Source organism: Brassica napus, chromosome C8 (genome assembly GCF_020379485.1).
Source record: "Brassica napus cultivar Da-Ae chromosome C8, Da-Ae, whole genome shotgun sequence".
In the NCBI taxonomy this organism is placed as follows: domain Eukaryota; kingdom Viridiplantae; phylum Streptophyta; class Magnoliopsida; order Brassicales; family Brassicaceae; genus Brassica; species Brassica napus.
The window spans coordinates 35,502,542-35,520,068 of record NC_063451.1 but is presented as its reverse complement, the minus strand read 5'-3'; the positions used below and the strand labels follow the sequence as shown (position 1 = coordinate 35,520,068).

Below are 17,527 nucleotides of genomic sequence, written 5' to 3'. Positions count from 1 at the left end.
ATCGTCACAGGAAAATATGATTTTTGTTAAAAAAAATAAAAAACGGCCATAAACTAGGGTTAAAAGACGCACAGGTCGGAAGGAAGAAGATGAATTGTAAACTACAAATATACCCTTCATTAAAGAGATGTAAAAAAAAGATGGAAAAATGACATTAGCGGCCGTCGAACCCAGGTTAAGAGACCTAAATAAGCCTAATGTAAAACACGTCTGCTATTGATTTTCAAAACAAGTTAACATGTATTATAAATGAAAAATGTGATTTTTTATGATTTTTATTGTAAAATTATTCCCCGAGTACTCCTCGATTTTATCCCGATTTTCTGTTAACTCGCTAGGCCCGGGTCAAGCGTACGTATAGCGTCTAACGCAATTTCGAACATGGAGTTTAAGCAAATAAAATGACATACCCATCAGAACTCAAATCAGAGTAACTTCTAATTTCTCTACAAATATCAGATTCAGTTAAAAGAAAACACGACCTAGTCACAAGAAAATAACTGTTGATTTATATATATATATATATGTCCCATCTCTTTTCTTTTGTAACATGTTTTCTTCGTCAATCGGTTATATAATACCAGCAAAAAATCGCCTACACTCAAAGATTGACTGATTTTCCGTTACTACCCGCAAACGCAGCTTTTGCTACCGGTAGCGGTTGAAAGTGTTTGACAGCGTTTCAAAACAATCACATAAATCGTTTTGAACAATTTCGAACCACTTTGTACCGCTCAAAATCAAAAACTCTTTCCAGCAAGCGTTTGCGGTTGCGGACAGTTGTGGTTGGATAAAAAAAATAATAAAAAAATTAAATTAGATTTAGATTTCATATATCCTAACTAATCACAATCACGTATAACTACTTCATTTATTTTTTAGTCAACTTTATATATATATATATATATATATATATATATATATTTAACAATCACGTTAACCCTAATTTGTTGCAATCCATTGAAATCATCGCTTTCACCCAAGAAGAAAGTCAAGAAACCAACGTAAATGGATTATGATTTTTTTTCCATTACAATTTTATGATTTATGATATGTTTTGTTGTTTAAATTCTTTAAATCACCAGTATATGATATATATATATATATATATATATATATATATATATATATATGTATGCTTTTGTAATTGGATATATGTTTCAACTGGTCTTTGAATAGAAACTGCAACTGCTATAATGTTAGAGTTGACAATTATGGCTTCACAAGATATTTCAGCTTCCACTTGAATGGCGGTATGCTATTTATTATTAACTTTTGTCTTTGTTGGATTGCAAAGAGTAAATAAGTTCAATATGTTGGCTTTCAGAAAGTTACATGGACGAACGAGATGATACATACATTACTTCAGTGTATAATTGTGGAGAAACAAAGCAAAGATGGGTGGAGCTATGGTTGGGTGCTGCAGTCGGCTCTTTGGGTTTGGATCTAGATCGTTTTCACCTAAGATCTGGTCCGTTTCTTTTGCTCGTGAGGAGGAGGTTTGGTTTGACTCTCCTAGGTCGTCGATGGGTCTCTCCTTCCGGACTAGAGTGTCATTTGGCTCGGGCTGGAGTTTATTAGTTCTCGTCGTTCTCGTCGGGCGCTGGTTCTCCTTTTCTAGCCAGAGTGTGTGTCGGTGGGTCTCTCTACCACGACAACGTGCCTTGTGCTTTGAGTTTGCAGGTGAGTTGGTTCTTGAGTACAATCAAGGCTCGTGTAGGTCTAGCTCGTGGTTCAAAGGGCGGTTGTCTATGCCTCCTCAGTGGCCTCCTGCTCTGCCTCTTCACTTCGTATCCTCTCTTCCCGATTCCCTGGCTTGTCCATTCTCTGGAGGCGTATGTTATTCGGTTAGGTATGTGCTCTGGTCTTCATAAAGTCCTTGCTGTTGCTAGCGGCAAATTGTTTTCAGCACTGGAGTTAGCTCGTTGGTTCTCAACGGCTTCAAGCGTGCAAGTGGTTCTCGTGTCTTTGACTGCTTGCTTTGAGCGCTTGGTTTTCGCTCACATCCCAGCATCACTGAGGTTCGCTTGAGCATTGGTGGTGGTGTGCGGTTTCATTTTAGTGCAGGTTTGGGGCTACTGGTCAGGGAGTGCGGAGGTTGCAGCCTGTTTTTGCTTGGTCTGGCATTGTGTACAGGCTGGTTCCGAGTCAATTAATTGCTTGTTCTAGCTGGTGTTGGTGTTCTTGGCCTCTACCTTTACAGTTTGTTCATGTGGGTGTGTGCTAAGAGGTACTCCGCGAGCTGTTCTCGGCTGAGCCAATATCTTTAAGAGCAGTTGCATCGGGGAGGCCAAAATTACCGGGCTCTGACTCTCGGTTTAACTTGGTTCAGTCTTTTGCGGCAAGCGGTAGGTACCAAACTGGTCGTGCTTCTGGATTGTTGTTCTAGTGTGTTGTGTCATGCTCCGATTTAGGCTAGATTGAGTTTTGTTTAGATTTTGTTTTCTTTTCTGCTTCTTGTTAATCTCTGTATGTCTGTCAAAAATTGAAAAACCTGGTAATAATATTTTTACATTTTTACCAAAAAAAAAAAAACAAAGCAAAGATGAAGGAAACATATATTTTAATCAGTCCCAGAAAGAAAATATTGTCAAGAAGCTTAATGACCAATTTGGAACAGAGATGAGTTGGAAGTATGCTAAAAACCGTTGGGATAATTTGAAGAAATTTTACAGTATGTATAAGATGAATCCAGAAAATCCATGTCTCGTAACAAATTTTTTCGAGCATGTTACACAACTCGATGAAGTATTTGGTGATCAATATGCATGAAACAATAATCATGCTATAAATTGTTTTTTAATTATTAATTATTATTTTTTTATTGGGTTTTAAATTTATTAGTTTAATAATAACTTTTTATAATTATTTTTTTGTCTATTAAATATTTTTTTTATTAATTAATTGTTGTATCAGTGGGCGGGTAAACCAGTAAAAAATGACCCGTAAACACGACAATTTTCAAACGTTGTACCAGTCATACAAAATGTTTAATAACGCCAAAAACCGTAACCACCCGCATCCGTAAACTCCCACATCCGCAACCGCAACCGATGTGTTTGAATCAGTCATGCTCTCAATTGAGATAGCATTAGACATAAGTCGGACAGCCTCCATAAATCTAGCGTAGGGGTGGGCACTTTACCCGATATCCGAAGCCGCACCCGAATCCGATCCGAAAAATCCGAACCGAAATCCGAACCGAAGTAGCAAAATATCCGAACGGGTATTGAATTAGGAGAGATTGGATATCCGAATCCGAACGGGTAATATCCGAACCCGAATGGATATCCGAAGATAACCAAACATATGTATAATTAACCATATATTTCTAGTTTACATATCTCATTTTATATAAAATATTTATATTGATACTACACATACTTTAAGTTTATATGATATACATAGAATTACGGAGAAAATGGTTTGCTACTCACTTAAAATGCATGTCAAACTTTTTATTTCAATAATTAACAAAAAGTTACTTCCAAAATTTAAAAACAATAGCCAAATTAATGTCTTTTTTAGTTTCAAAATGTTATGTCCAAATCTATTAACCATTCAATCTATTAAAAATAAAAGATTAGTTAAGTGAAAGTTATATTTTTAAATATAAGAAATTTGAGAAATTAAAATTTTAATATTTTTTTTCAAAATCTAAATATCCGAACTCGATCCGAAATAGCCGAACCCGAACTAAAAATACCAGAACCCGACCCGAAGTACATAAATACCCGAACGGATTCTATACATCTATACCTCTATACCCGAAAATCCGAAATATCCGATCCGAACCCGAACGGGTACCCGAAAGCCCACCCCTAATCTAGCGAATTAATAAAAAGTCAAAAATTAATCAGGGTATTAAACTATTAATTTTTTAAATTTAATTTATATTTATAGATCTAAATTAAGTTTGTGTTTGGATTTAGTTCTAGTAAGATACACCACATTTAACTATTACTCGAACAACGCGGCAAAAAAAAACTCGATCTCCAGCGTTGATCCTCCAATTTCCTCCATACACCATGGCCTAATCACCGTCTATGCATCCCACTAATAAACGCCCGTTTTCGAACACGGGCCCAGAATCTATGGAAGCCGAAACAAAAAGCGAAGAAAATTGACCTCAGACTTTTTTGGTGTGGTGGTGTGTGTCAGCGTGGGTTCACGTGGCTGGTTCAATACTCCTATCAGCCCAATTATATATTTATAAGCCCATAGTGTCTACTCTTTGAGGCCCATTAATAACCCAAACGTAATGAACTCGAGCCGTTACAGTAACAGAAGTTGAATAGACGCCACCGAACGGCTTCAGAGCATAATTATCGTAAGCTCCTAAGTAGGCTCTTAAGGTAATTAATAATAAAAAAAAAAAAGTATTAACCTAAGAGACGTATCCTAATCAAGGATTGGAAGAAACGTTTCTTATCCTTCCATCTCCTCTCCTCTCTCTCCAATCCACCTTTGTAACTGAGATCCACAGAGAGCTGTCTGGATGCTGAAACAGAGCGCAAAGAAGGTTAGACTTTGGAGTCAGATGAGATCAGTGAGGAAGATGAGATCAGTGACGAAGTGTATCTTCCGTTGAAAGAATCAATAGGACATACTGAAGTTGAAGTGATAGCAGGAGCTTTGTTCGGTATCCAAATCGATCTACTCAAAGAGCTCGTCTATCTGGGAGAGGAGGAGAGAGATGCAAGTACTTGCGCGGAATCTAGCTCAAAGAGTCTCAAGAAGCCAAGTATGCTCTAAAGTTCATGCTTTCTCGATGGTTATTGTCTTCTTTGTTAGTTCGCGCTTGAGGATTGATCTTCTAAACCATAAAGTTTCATGCTTTGAATGAAAATAATTGACTTTTTATCAAATTTACAGAAAGCCTGAGACTTTATTGTGTTTCCATCTCTGTGTCATGTTTTTAATCTACACTACAAGTTCAAAAGAATATACATTTGCTTTAGGCTAAGAGACATTTTGTTTATGAAATGATGTTTCAGCCTTTCAGGACCACAAAGTTTCATCCTTTGAATGAGAATAGTTGAATTTGTATAAACATTTACATAAATCCTGAGACTTGTTTTTGTTTCATCTCTGTGTGCTCTGTTCATTTATCTACACTACACTACAACTTCGTAAACATATACATTTATCTAACTATTTGGTGGACAGATTGCCAACAACAATGTTTCCAAGAGCGTATGAAACTGCAGACATGATACTTTTAAAAAGTATGCTCAAGTAAGGCTTGGTACTTTTAAAAAGTGCATCAAACAGTAAGTATATAAGGCATTGTGTTGACTGAATTTGAATTTCTTTGCCATCCATAAAGGATCTCACGCTTAAAGGAGTTGGAGCTCTGCATGCTCAATGTCGGGAGCACAAAAGACTTCAAGAGTCCAATAAGGCATGAGCCTTCTCTAGTATGCAGTGCATTTTACATCTTTTATTCTCTTTGTTGATTTACATTGCTAAAGCCATCTTTTACTTTTGTGCTCTATCTTGTCTTGTGTGTTGGACAGTGGGTGGCTGTTCTCAGCAACAAAGGTTGTGAATCCTCTCTTTGCTCTTCTTGATGTTGAGTTTGCCCACAAGCTGGCTGTCACAGCTGCTGTTCGCGGGTGGGTGCCTAGAGAGAAGAGGCCTGATCCACAGATCTTGGGACTCGAAGTTTGGGGAAGGAAGTTCTCAAACCCAATCGGCCTTGCTGCTGGATTCGACAAAAATGCTGAAGCTACAGAGGATGCTTACAAGAAGATAAGAGCCGGAGCTACTCTTGTTCAGCTGTACACTGGGTTTGCGTATGGTGGACCTGCTCTCATCCCACAAATAAAGGTATCTCCTTTACTTTCCCATTTAAGTACTGGACTTTTTCTTTGATCATGGAAGCTTAGTAGGGCATGAGAAGTTTAAGCTACATTCACAACGTTAAACTCTTCTAAGACAACATACATGAATCTTTTTGGTGGAACTGAGATAATCGTTGTTGTAATAAACTCTGCATATCGACTTGAGATAGTGAATTATACTAATACTCATGACATTTTGGTGCAATAGGAAGAAGTGGTGTGTTGCTTAGAAAGGGACGGCTTCAAGTCGATTCAAGAAGCAATTGGTGCAGATCACAGATGATGATCAAACACGAACAAGAACAAACTACAGAGGGGAGAGTCCTTTTCTTACAACAAAAACAAAAGAGTTGTATTTAAAAGTTTCATTGATTCAGTTGTTCTGCCTAAACAATAACATGATGGCTTTTGTCCTCTTTACTCTTTGCTTTATGGGAATTAACTAAGCAACTATGACACCAAATACCAAGTAACTTCACAAAACAAGATTTAGAATCTCTTTCTATTCAAAGTCCATATAAAGTTTCACAGCACTCTCGTTCTCTCTTTAATCACCATTCACTTTTTTTATTCACAACACCAAATTTTGTTCACAACATTCTTGTTCTTTCTTTTGTATAAAAATCTAAAACAATTGCTACACATATTTTATTAATTTTTGTTTGGACGTGATGAAAACAACAACTGAGTTCGGATGCTTCTTTCAAGTTATTTTCGTTTATTTTACTAATCTTTGTTTTTATGATTTTATTTAAAATTCAATGTTTAAAATGTTATATTTTATTATGTTTTATTTAATAAATAAATTTTATTTAAAAAAATTGTTAAATTTTTTTTTTTAAGAATCCTAAATTAAAAAACTTGCTTTTGCTTTGGAACCCTTAAATGTTACCTGTCTCTTAGCGAGTCTCTTACCTCATATTTAATATTAAAAAAAAATTAAGAGATCTAGGATCTAGGTTAATGATGCTCTCACTCCTCCTTCTGCAGTATCCAATTCGCTCCGTCGTCAGCTCCTCCCAAATTCTCCCGCCGCAGGCCCTAGTTTCTCCCATCTCAACCATTCTTTTGCCCTCGAAACATCAATCGTCATCCCTTTGAGGCTTCTCGATGGGAAAGTGGAACAATCGATCCAGATTCAACCGTCGCAGATCTCCTTCGCGATGGTATAGCGAAAGACCTTCTTCTTCTGGTAATATGATCTTAATTCGTTTTAGTTTCCGTCTCCTACGATTGTTTGAGGAGCTATTGTTCACTGTCTTTACTGTATTGTATAAGGATATGGTGAAGACGATGGGATTCCAGTATGGGAGAAGAGATTCTGCGAAGTGATTGGATCAGTGCCATGGCCAAAAGTTGTTGAAGCTACGAACTTCAAGAGCTGGTACACAGGTAACGTAATCACTTGGGATGATTCCGCTTGTCAAGAGACTTTCCACAACGAGAAGAAACGGTTTTGGTCACATGTTAATGGAGTTCACTGTGATATATCTCTTCCTGATCCGGATCTTTACGTCAGTGATGTGGATTGGGACACTACGGTTGACCCTGAACTGATTAGTGATTTAGAAGGGGCTTACTTTACGCCTCCTGATGATGAGGTTAAGTCTGGTTTGAAACGAGGGCGGAGAGACAGGAGTTGGAGTGGTTGTAGTAACCTTGTCCCTATTGAAGAGGCTCGGATGTTGAAGATTCCGTGGGAGTGTAGTGAGGAAGTTCATGATGTTGATGGTTTGGTGAAGAAAGGGAATGACTGGAACGTAGCAGAGAGTAGTAGTGATCATCCTAATGATAGGACAAGGCCGTGGGAAGCTAAGCCTAGTTTTGGTAACGAGAAAGCAAATGATACAATGTCTGGGGATTGCTTATGGAAGGAGATTGAGTGGAAAACTGAAGATAAGGGTAATGACAGATGGGGCCAGGGAAACGATGGATGGGATACGTCAGGACAACAAAACAAGAAGGCAAAAGGTTCTGAAAGTGTGCCAGCCAGAGAGGATGAAATGCTCGACAATCCTTGGGAAGCCAAGCTTAGCTGTAGAAAGGAGACAGCAGAAGATACGACTTGGGGAGGTTGGTCTGGTAAGGGTTGGGATGATAGAGGTGGTGGCAGTGATGGATGGGAAAAGCGAGATTTGGAGATGAATGAGTGGCGTCGTACGAAATGTAGTCAGGATTATAGGGAGCCAAGGAGTTATAATCCATGGAAAGCTGGCTTTGGGCCTGGCAATACAGCTCGGAGAGAGTATGGGCCTAATGCAGGCGGTTGGCAAACACGTAGAGTGAGTGAGACGAATCGAAGAGAATGGGATGTGAAACGATCCAGTGATGGTTGGGGTAGGCGAAACAGAGAAAGAGATGAATCATATCGATACAACAGTAACTACAGAAACTCAAGGCCTATAAGAGATGATTATCAGAGCAGGAAAGTCAATTTCTCATCTAAGTAGGTAATGTAATCCATAGTTCTCGGGGATGTTTTGATGTTGTATTAGTTTAAGTTGTGAGGCATTAAGATGCCTATAGAAATTCAAAGATAGGGTTTATGTTTCTCTTTCATAGGTCATATACCCTTTTTGATGATGATGTTTCATACTAAACTATCCAAAGTTTTTGCCTTTATAACTAGAATATGATAATGTATCTTTCTAGGGTGGTTTTAATCACATTTCACCTAATCTCTTCCAACTTCATAAAAAAAGGCATATATACATGTTAGCACTTCTGCTTTTGGCTACATGCATCCCTTCAAAGCTTTCTCATCTCACTTTTATATTGAAAACTGAGGAACTCTGCTTTTTCTTGATTAAACAATGGAGATATATGCTTCACTTTCAAAACACCAGGTTGGTCCATTATGATGGGTACCTGCTTAAATAATAAAAAAGACATTAATTGGAACATGGTTAAAGCATGTTAATGATTGAGGAGTTGCATAACTCTTGTTTCGATAATTGGACGGTGATCAATGCTCAAAAAGTAGGCTAAACAAAATAGTTTTGTCCAACGCAGAAGCCATCATCCCATTGCTACAGTTTCAATACAAAGCAAAGGCAACCCCAAAGCAGAGTATAAGACTTTATCACTAGGACCAAAACAGTTCGTAGACACAAAGTCTATCAAAACGAATCAATATCATTTATATCTTGGAAAAAAACTTTACAAATTGAATAACAAATTACAAATATATCATAAAACGTATATGAAAACCCACAAAAAAGAAACACCAAATATAACATCTTCCTACTCATCCCTGTTGCATCAACAATGTCCTAAAACTTGTTTTCTTCTTCTCTTCTTCTACACAGTCTTGTTTTGAAACCCACCAAACCCTTATGCTCTTGTCAAGACTTCCACTGTAAAGCATGAATCCAGCACCAACATTATTGGGAGAAGCTTGCAAGCATTTGACCGGACCTTCATGCCCTTGAATGACTCCAAATTTACAGAGCCTGCCACTCTCTTCTCTCTTCCACAGCCCAATGCTCTTATCAGCCGATCCACTGCACACCATTTCCCCAACCACACACATACACAGAACTGCCATCTTATGTCCTCTCGTCTCAAACCCTAATCTCCATTCCTCAAAGTCTCCTCCTTTCTCACTCCTCTCCCATCCCATCACAAACCCATCTGACCCTCCTCCGTATACCCACCTCCCCTCGCCGGAAACCACCACCGAGTTCACAGAAACCTCCGCATGACCCTCCAGTGTCGCCTTCAGAACATGTGACCAAGAAGAAGAAGAAGAAGAAGACAAAGACGAATCAGCTTTCTTCCTCTTCTCTTTCCCCCAAATCTTGATCTTCCCGTCCGCAGAAGCAGAGTATACTCTGCCTTCTCCGGCAACAAGGCCGTTAATAGCATCGTCATGTGCCTTGATCGACTCAAGACACTTAAGATCCGACAATCTCCACACTTTAAGCGTCTTATCCCAAGACCCTGAGTAGATTATCCCTGCGTGTACCGCAAGGCACGAGATGCTATCGGCGTGTTCGATCCAGAGCCTCTTATGGTTCCTCCTCGTCTGAACGTAGTTGCTCTGTTTCATAAACTTCCCCAAGTAATCTTTCGTCGTGGGAAGCGAGTCCACGAGCCTGAAAGCGTTCTCGGAGCTTCTCCGTGACACTTTCCAGACTCTGATCCTGCTGTCTTGATGCGCCGTGAACACTTTGCTTCCCACGCTGACCAAAGCCTTCACGGACCCGTCTCCTTGTCCGAATTTGGTAAAGATCTTGAGATCTGGCTGTTGCCAGACGATGATGTCTTTCCCCTGAGAAGCGCTCAGCAAGAAATCGCCGCAGAGAGCTAAAGACGAAACGGAGCCGACGTGAGCGGAGAGGACGGCGAGTGGCTTGTACGCGCCGGTGATGGGGGGAGGGAGAGTGGTGAGGACGAAGCTTTTGGAAGAGGCGGAGGGGCTGAGAGAATCGTCGGAGTCGGTTCCGTTGTTGCTTGTGGTTGTGGAGGAAGAGGATGAAGACATCATCAAGACTCCTCCTTTCTGGATTGATCTCACCATCGCATCAAGAAAATTAAAGACTTCAATATTGGAGCGTATGAGGAAATGTTATGAGTATTTAAAACGGAGAGGAAGGTGCAACGGCTCCATTTTTTTTTCGTCTTTTTAATGATCATTTTCTCCTTTTTGTTTTATTTTTTCTTTACAAAATAGAGAATGTTTTTTTTTTCATTTTCAATTCGTCTTATTGGCTCTCATGGAATCTTTATAATCCCCTATATATATATATATATATATATATATATTAACTGACGATCTTTTAAAATGTTATATCCTGAATTTTGTAAAAATTAAAAAAACTCATCCTATGTGACACTTGTGTATACCTTCTAAATCCTATTTCAAAGAATTTTAGAGCATCTTATATAAAACTATAGTCTAAAAATTATACTCTCTAACAAAATAATATTTCGTAGGTTATAGTTGGTCGCATATATCAAATCTTTATTGTTTTGCATGATTTTCTTAAATAAAACCTACGGAATTACCTAATGTGATTAAAATATATATAAATAGCAATTAATGATTTTAAACAATAAAGATTTGATAACAATCTGTATACTTTTTTTTTTTTTATCATTTTTGTGTTTTTCTTTATTATTAAAATAAATTACATAATTACATTAATCATATAATAAAAATCTAGTTCTTTTTGTATATGTTGTATTTTGATTTTTTTTAAATGAGTATAAATTACTAAAACTGTTAAAATCACACAACTTTTATGATCAAGTTTTTTTTTTCTATATTAAGATACAATGATTATAATACCATATGAAGAAATAATTTTATTTTAATAGGTTTTTATGTTAATATATATATATATATATATATATATATATATATTTCATATTGTTTAAATTAAACTATACATCGTATGAAAATGCGTACTTATATTTTGATATTTGCATTGAACATATATTGAAAAGTTAATATTTTAATTCTGAAATCTTCATTGTTTTTTAAATGATTATAAATTATTGAAATTATCCCACATTAAAAAAAAATTCGTTGGTGTAAACTTTTGTTACACAAATATGCAAATAATCACAAAATCATATGAGTAGAAACTTCATCTGATAAATATCCATATTAGAAGTGTACTATATATATATATGTTAATATCATTTAAATTTAATTCTATATCATATACGATAAATAAAATTGATTTTTTGGTTTATTTACCCTAAAATGATTGCAAATAAACAAGAGTGATAGTTTGGGAGAACCTCTCTCTTCATTTTTTCTCTCTCTAAATCCTCTCTACATCCAAATCCAAATCGTATAACGCTTCTCTACCGGCTTTGGCGGTTTGCCGTCGCCGGAAGGGCTCTTCCTCCTTCTCTATTTTTTCTTTGCCTTTATCACTCTTTCGATTTCTCTCCAATATATCAACGCTCTGGTCAGACCACTTGATTTCATTATCCAAACCCGGGGCACCGGCGAAGGATCCTATTGACGTTGGTTTGCTGGAGTTGCGGTGAGGCGAGGAAGACATGGATGCATTAGAGGTCGGCGTTTAGGGTGGTCTTCAAGCGGATTGAGAGTTTTGAGATCTCTTTTCTCGATCTGTCTTTTGACCGGAGGTGTAGGCGCGTGAGTTACGGATCAAACTCTCCCAACTTAGATCTATATGTTTGGGTCTTTGTCGGTGTGGAGTGTAGGTGGCAGGTGTCCGCTCCTTTGTCTTGGTGTCTCGGCAAGGAGCTGCCTTCCCTCTTTCTCAAGCTGGACTTCGGTGTTTCACAACATCAAGGCGTGCGTCGTGTAGGTCTCCGGTTCGGAGGCGCGTGGAGTAGTAGTTGATTTTACTTCGCCGGTTTGGTATTATCTTCTTCGGTCTTTGTTTGTTCCGGCTTGCGGGTTTGTCTGGCGGCGAGCCCACAACAAAGTTGGCCTCTCTGGTTGTCGGGTTTTGGTTACCCGTTCTCACTGGTTTTGTAGATCTCGTTCTGTCACCAAGTTTCTCTCTCTCAACCCTAGAAGAATCTTCCTCTTGTTCTAAGAGAAGAATGGCGTGGATGTCTGTCGAGTTTTTGTGGTCAGAGAAGCTCAATTTCATTCCGTGGCGGCGTCTTTGGATGTCCTCCATCCCATTATTGAAGCTTGCTGTTTCAGCAGTCTTTGATAGGAGGATCTCTGTTCTTCTTGGTTGCAGGTACCGCATCGCTTCTAGGCGAATCAGCCTCTTCTCAACCTGTGTTTCTTGTTCGGTGAGGGACTTCGACTTATGGTCTTTCCCTCCAAATAAATGCTCGTCTTGTATGAGCGATTGCTTGCTCGGGTGTTCTCTCCTTGTGCTGCTGATTGGGAGGTCTCTCACAAGCTTTTCTTGAGGAATTGATCCTTAGAGTTGTTCATCGGGTACTGCCAATTTCTACCGGGCTCAGCTCTTGTGCTTAATGCGGTTTCTCTTTTTGTGGCAAGTGGTTGTTCCAACTTTGTTGTGTCCACTAGGTTGTTGTTTTGCTTGTAGTAGGCCTTGCTTAGATTATATTGAGTCTTAGATTAGTTTGTGTGTAGTTTCATTTCTGCATTATGTTTCTTGTCATCCTTGTAATTCTGTCAAAAGAAAAAATTGGTAATAAAATTTAACATTTATACCCCAAAAAAGAGTGATAGTTTGATTTATTTGTACACATCAATTTATTACATAATTGTAACTGATTTATTAGTTATTTAATATATATTTATTATTTTATTATTTCATAATATGCAGAAAATATAAAATAAATAATAAATATAAAATATTTATTCTGCAAAAGGTGCAGATCTTAACCTAAGTATGTATCTCTTTAATTATTTTAAATATAAGCATTTTCTAAATCTCAGGTCAAAACAAACAAACGAAATGAGAATAAATTTCAAAATCAATATTTATATCGAACAATAATCAAAATGAAAAAGAGAAAAATATTGAAGATAGATAGGATTGGCACGTGAACGTAAACTTCTCATAATCATAATTAATTTTTAAATGACTAAATCATGATATAAAATCGAGCTGACATAATTTCATTGTAACCAAGTAGACTCGAGATTTTTCGACCTAAAAGTTAAGTTCTTATGCGGTAAGTGATTTTTTGACATAAAATTTTATTAAAAATGAGATCAGATCATCAGTAAACAAATTATGTAATTAACAAAAGTTAAAAAAATTGTTTAAAGACCAAAATATTAATTCAATCAAGAATATACATTTATTTTTCCGTATAATATTTTTTAAATAATTTTTATATAAATTTATCTTTATCCTGCTATATATGTAAACCATCGAGACCTCTTGAACTTAACGCGGGTCTTATATAATAACCGATTGGTCGTTGGTCTGTGTTGTTTGACCAGTGATAGTAGTAGTTGATAATGTCGATAGTGTACCAATAAGGATTATGTTAATTACGATAAAAATATTGCTAACAAAATATTAGTTAAGACTAACTGCTAATAAATACCTCGTATTTATTTAATTGTTACCTTTGTAACATAAAATAAATGAGGTTTTAATTCTCAACTAATATTCCTAATACTATTTAGAATGAGCATAATTGTGTTTATTAATTGATATAGATGTATCATATCGATTTGATGCTTGTCCTTTTTTGTCTGTATTCTGCACTTTATATGTAACATGAATGGTGTTATTATTCGTGGGAGAAGACAAATAAATTGTAAGGGAGATCTGCCATCTAATACAGAAATCAAGATATCGGCTGCAAAATTAAACATGTACTAGTGTGATGAAATGGAACATTTAGGTAACATTAATAAAAAAAAGCTCAAAAGTAATTCGAATGTAACGATGTGGGGAAGTAAATCAGAAGTTCACGTGAGTCAGATTATTAATAATATCTTATCTAACCAGATCAAACATTCCCTTGTTATTTTCTTGATTTGTTGAGTTTGTCCGTATTTGGTATGGATCTAAATCAATGCATAGATCTAGATACGGAAATGGCAGCTGATGTTATACTCACATCCATTTACGAGTATACTACACCGCGCGCATTGATCTTAAACTTTCTCTATAGTCAACTTACCACCAAAGTAGTGATTAGTGAGAGGAACATCTAGGGGTTATTTGATTACCTAGTCACATATATGTGACCACAATGGACGGACATATAAATAAATATATATATATAAAAGAAGATACCCACAATGTTTCTAATTTAAGCCTTACTTAGTGTCATAAGGAATCATAGAAATGTAACATAAGATAATACAATTGATCATGATGAATCATAGAAATGCAACCATCAAACTAAGAATCATATAATGTCTGCACATGCGTATAATGTCATCAATCATAAAAATGTAACCATTAATCTAAGAAATTTACACGTTTCTGAAATGTGATTATTCAGAATTTGGCAGATGTTGATATCATTATAATTTTTTCATCAGAGTATGATGTTCTTTGTATACCTAAATAATCATTTTATAGTCACCCAAAATAACTTGACAGAAGCCAATGTTTCTTGTTTCTTGATTAACTTCTTTCTAAACTCAGTATTCTAAATAAGATGTATTCCTCTGTCTAAATAATTTTCTTCAATGTGCATAATTAAAGAGACCAGGAAACTAAATTTCAACTTGCTCGTATAGTACGACTTTTAAATACTTGAGTTTTCAAACCCCAGCAATACGTCAAGATTCTAAATATTGATGTGTAATCAAAGGTTTTAAAAGCCTTGAAGTCAAAAATTTGAACAAAGCCACGTGACTCCCCAAGAAAAAACCCCACAAAATATGGAAACCCAAGGTCATGTATGTGGACCTTGAGGGAGAGCAAAAGAGCGATAAAAAAAAGAAGTGTGAGGTCATGTAGCTACTTAAATCCAGGTATAATGCTCTCATTCTTCTTCATCATCTTCCTTCACATAACAAACCAAGAGAAAAGTTAATCATCAAGAAGAGCTTTGATTTTTCTTTGTGATCGAACATGGCAGATGCTTTCACTGATGAGCAGATCCAAGAGTTTTACGAAGCCTTCTGTGTTCTGTCTCATCGACAAACACTCCGATGTCTGTTTGATTTTGTTTTCTTTTATCTCATTCCATACACAGTTTCTACATCATAATTGATCATAGACGATGATGATGGATTAGTTGATTTATGTATGTTGGGTTCATCACTAAAGAAAAGATAACAAAAGTGATGAAATCGATGGGAAAGAATCCAAAGGCGAAACAACTTCAAGAGATGATGAGCGATGTCGATATCTTTGGCGACGATGGTATCATCACTTTTGATGATTTCTTGTATATAATGGTTCAAAACACTTCTCAGGTATGTATATACTCTTAAAAAACGTTTAACATTAGTGAATATTAGTAAATGGCTTAGAGAAATATACTAACTGAAAAAATTGGTTTAGGAATCGGCATCGGGTGAGTTGCTAGAAGTATTCAGAGTGTTCGACAGAGACGGAGACTGTAACAACCCGCCCCGTGGGACCCAGGCTGACAGCGCTGCAGCGCACCGACCCCAACCCCTCCATTATGGGAACTACCTGCCCCATAATTAGGTTGTTGGTAAGATTCGAACCCCCGACCTCACCCTTTAACAGCCTTCCCACAAGACAAGCTGTCACCAATTGATCTGCAGTTCAATTGGTGACAGCTTGTCTTGTGGGAAGGCTGTTAAAGGGTGAGGTCGGGGGTTCGAATCTTACCAACAACCTAATTATGGGGCAGGTAGTTCCCATAATGGAGGGGTTGGGGTCGGTGCGCTGCAGCGCTGTCAGCCTGGGTCCCACGGGGCGGGTTGTTACAGAGACAGTCTGATATATGCACTTGAGGTAAACAATATATAGAAACTAAAACGTAATCTTTTATTATTTTAACCAAAATGTTACATGACCATAACATAGAAAATAGAAATGGTCATATGATAAAATGAGATCAAAACAACGAAAGAAAATAAATTCATTAGATTTTTTTATACCTTAAAGAAAGCATTTAAATTTATGTATAACTTAAAAAATAAAACTTAAAGAAAGCATTTAAATTTATGTATCCCACAAATAATATAAAAAGAATGGGTGAACTGATGCAGTTGGGAGAAGGTATGAAGGACATGGGGATGAAGATAACGGCGGAAGAGGCAGAGCGTATGGTGCGAGAAGCTGATCTCGACGGTGATGGTTTTCTCTCTTTCATGAGTTTTCCAAAATGATGATTGCTGCCTCTTATTAGCATTTTATAGCTATGATATAAGGGTTTGCACTTATATAACTTCTCAATGTGTAAAAAATTGATTGATTGGTAGTGGCCGTAGGTGCTGTCCACAACCCTATTTATTTTTACAGCATTAAATTCATAGCAATTACGCTTTAATAAAAAATTTAAAATCACAGTTCTTGAAATAATATACAACTGTATAAGTGCTCTGTAAAACCAAATATTCATAACAATTTTTTGGAACTTTCCATATATTCTATAACAATAAAATCAAAAACCACATCAAAAAATCTACAAATTTTCTTCTACAGCAAAATTTTTAATTCTACTTTTCTCGCATAATAAAATCCTCGGTCCCCCATATATATATCAATGAATATTAAATACAATTCATTTAGGAAAATAACTTTGTTATAATGTAAAAAGTTTATAAATTAATAATGATGGGACTACGAAAATTTATTAATTTATAGAGTTATTAATTTTAAAAAATTTCCTTTTTAAAATTTTATTTAAGAAAAAATAATTTTAGTGTAGAAAATGAAAAGAATATTTCTTTCATGATATTCTATATTGGTTAGATTTTATAGATTTGAATTTTAAATATTTTTATTATAATATTGATATAGTTTATGTATGATGAATACATATTATGTAATACAAATTCACTTTTATATGTAATTCAATAAAACTAAAATTAATATTAGAGATGAAATTCATTTTGAAGATATATAAATTGTATATGTTTATATAAAATTTATATCTATGGTAATTATTAATTTATGATTTTAAAGGGACCATATATTTATCTAAGAGTTTTCTAAATATTATTATCTTATTATTTTATCGAATAATATCATATTTTACACCGATCCAACTTAAGGACGGAAATTTTTTTTAATTCATAGTGTTTATTAATTTATCGAGTATTAATTTATAGAATTTCTACTATATGTTGAAACAGTATGTGATGTTGA

General features: G+C 36.1%; 3 protein-coding genes and 1 long non-coding RNA gene across 7 annotated transcripts; 3 read left to right on the top strand and 1 right to left on the bottom strand.

Moving 5' to 3' along the window:
- Nucleotides 1-4,370: 4,370 nt before the first annotated feature.
- On the top strand, nt 4,371-6,309 carry LOC106364885 (dihydroorotate dehydrogenase (quinone), mitochondrial-like). Of its 4 annotated transcripts, none has more exons than XM_048764566.1 (5): nt 4,371-4,744; nt 5,170-5,228; nt 5,330-5,420; nt 5,520-5,832; nt 6,055-6,309. In XM_048764566.1, the coding sequence occupies exons 3-5, from the start codon at nt 5,407-5,409 to the stop codon at nt 6,127-6,129; spliced, it is 402 nt and encodes a 133-aa protein (XP_048620523.1). In that variant the 5' UTR covers nt 4,371-4,744; nt 5,170-5,228; nt 5,330-5,406; the 3' UTR covers nt 6,130-6,309. The 4 variants fall into 4 exon arrangements, with proteins under 4 accessions (XP_048620523.1, XP_013659823.1, XP_048620522.1 ...); XM_013804369.3 differs by having other exon boundaries at nt 4,372-4,744; nt 5,170-5,238; nt 5,330-5,404; XM_048764565.1 differs by having other exon boundaries at nt 4,372-4,744; nt 5,170-5,238.
- A 476-nt stretch (nt 6,310-6,785) lies between these two features.
- LOC106367864 lies at nt 6,786-8,524 on the top strand. Its single transcript, XM_013807725.3, has 2 exons — nt 6,786-7,038; nt 7,125-8,524. The coding sequence occupies exons 1-2, from the start codon at nt 6,957-6,959 to the stop codon at nt 8,294-8,296; spliced, it is 1,254 nt and encodes a 417-aa protein (XP_013663179.1). The 5' UTR covers nt 6,786-6,956; the 3' UTR covers nt 8,297-8,524.
- A 439-nt stretch (nt 8,525-8,963) lies between these two features.
- LOC106367861 (protein JINGUBANG-like) lies at nt 8,964-10,522 on the bottom strand. The gene has a single exon (XM_013807723.3). It carries the CDS (start codon nt 10,366-10,368, stop codon nt 9,094-9,096), a length of 1,275 nt encoding a protein of 424 aa, XP_013663177.2. The 5' UTR covers nt 10,369-10,522; the 3' UTR covers nt 8,964-9,093.
- A 3,165-nt stretch (nt 10,523-13,687) lies between these two features.
- Nucleotides 13,688-16,725, top strand: LOC106364886. The gene is made up of 4 exons (XR_001273352.3): nt 13,688-15,210; nt 15,318-15,657; nt 15,746-16,168; nt 16,426-16,725. It is a non-coding gene; the product is annotated as an uncharacterized LOC106364886 (long non-coding RNA).
- Nucleotides 16,726-17,527: the final 802 nt, after the last annotated feature.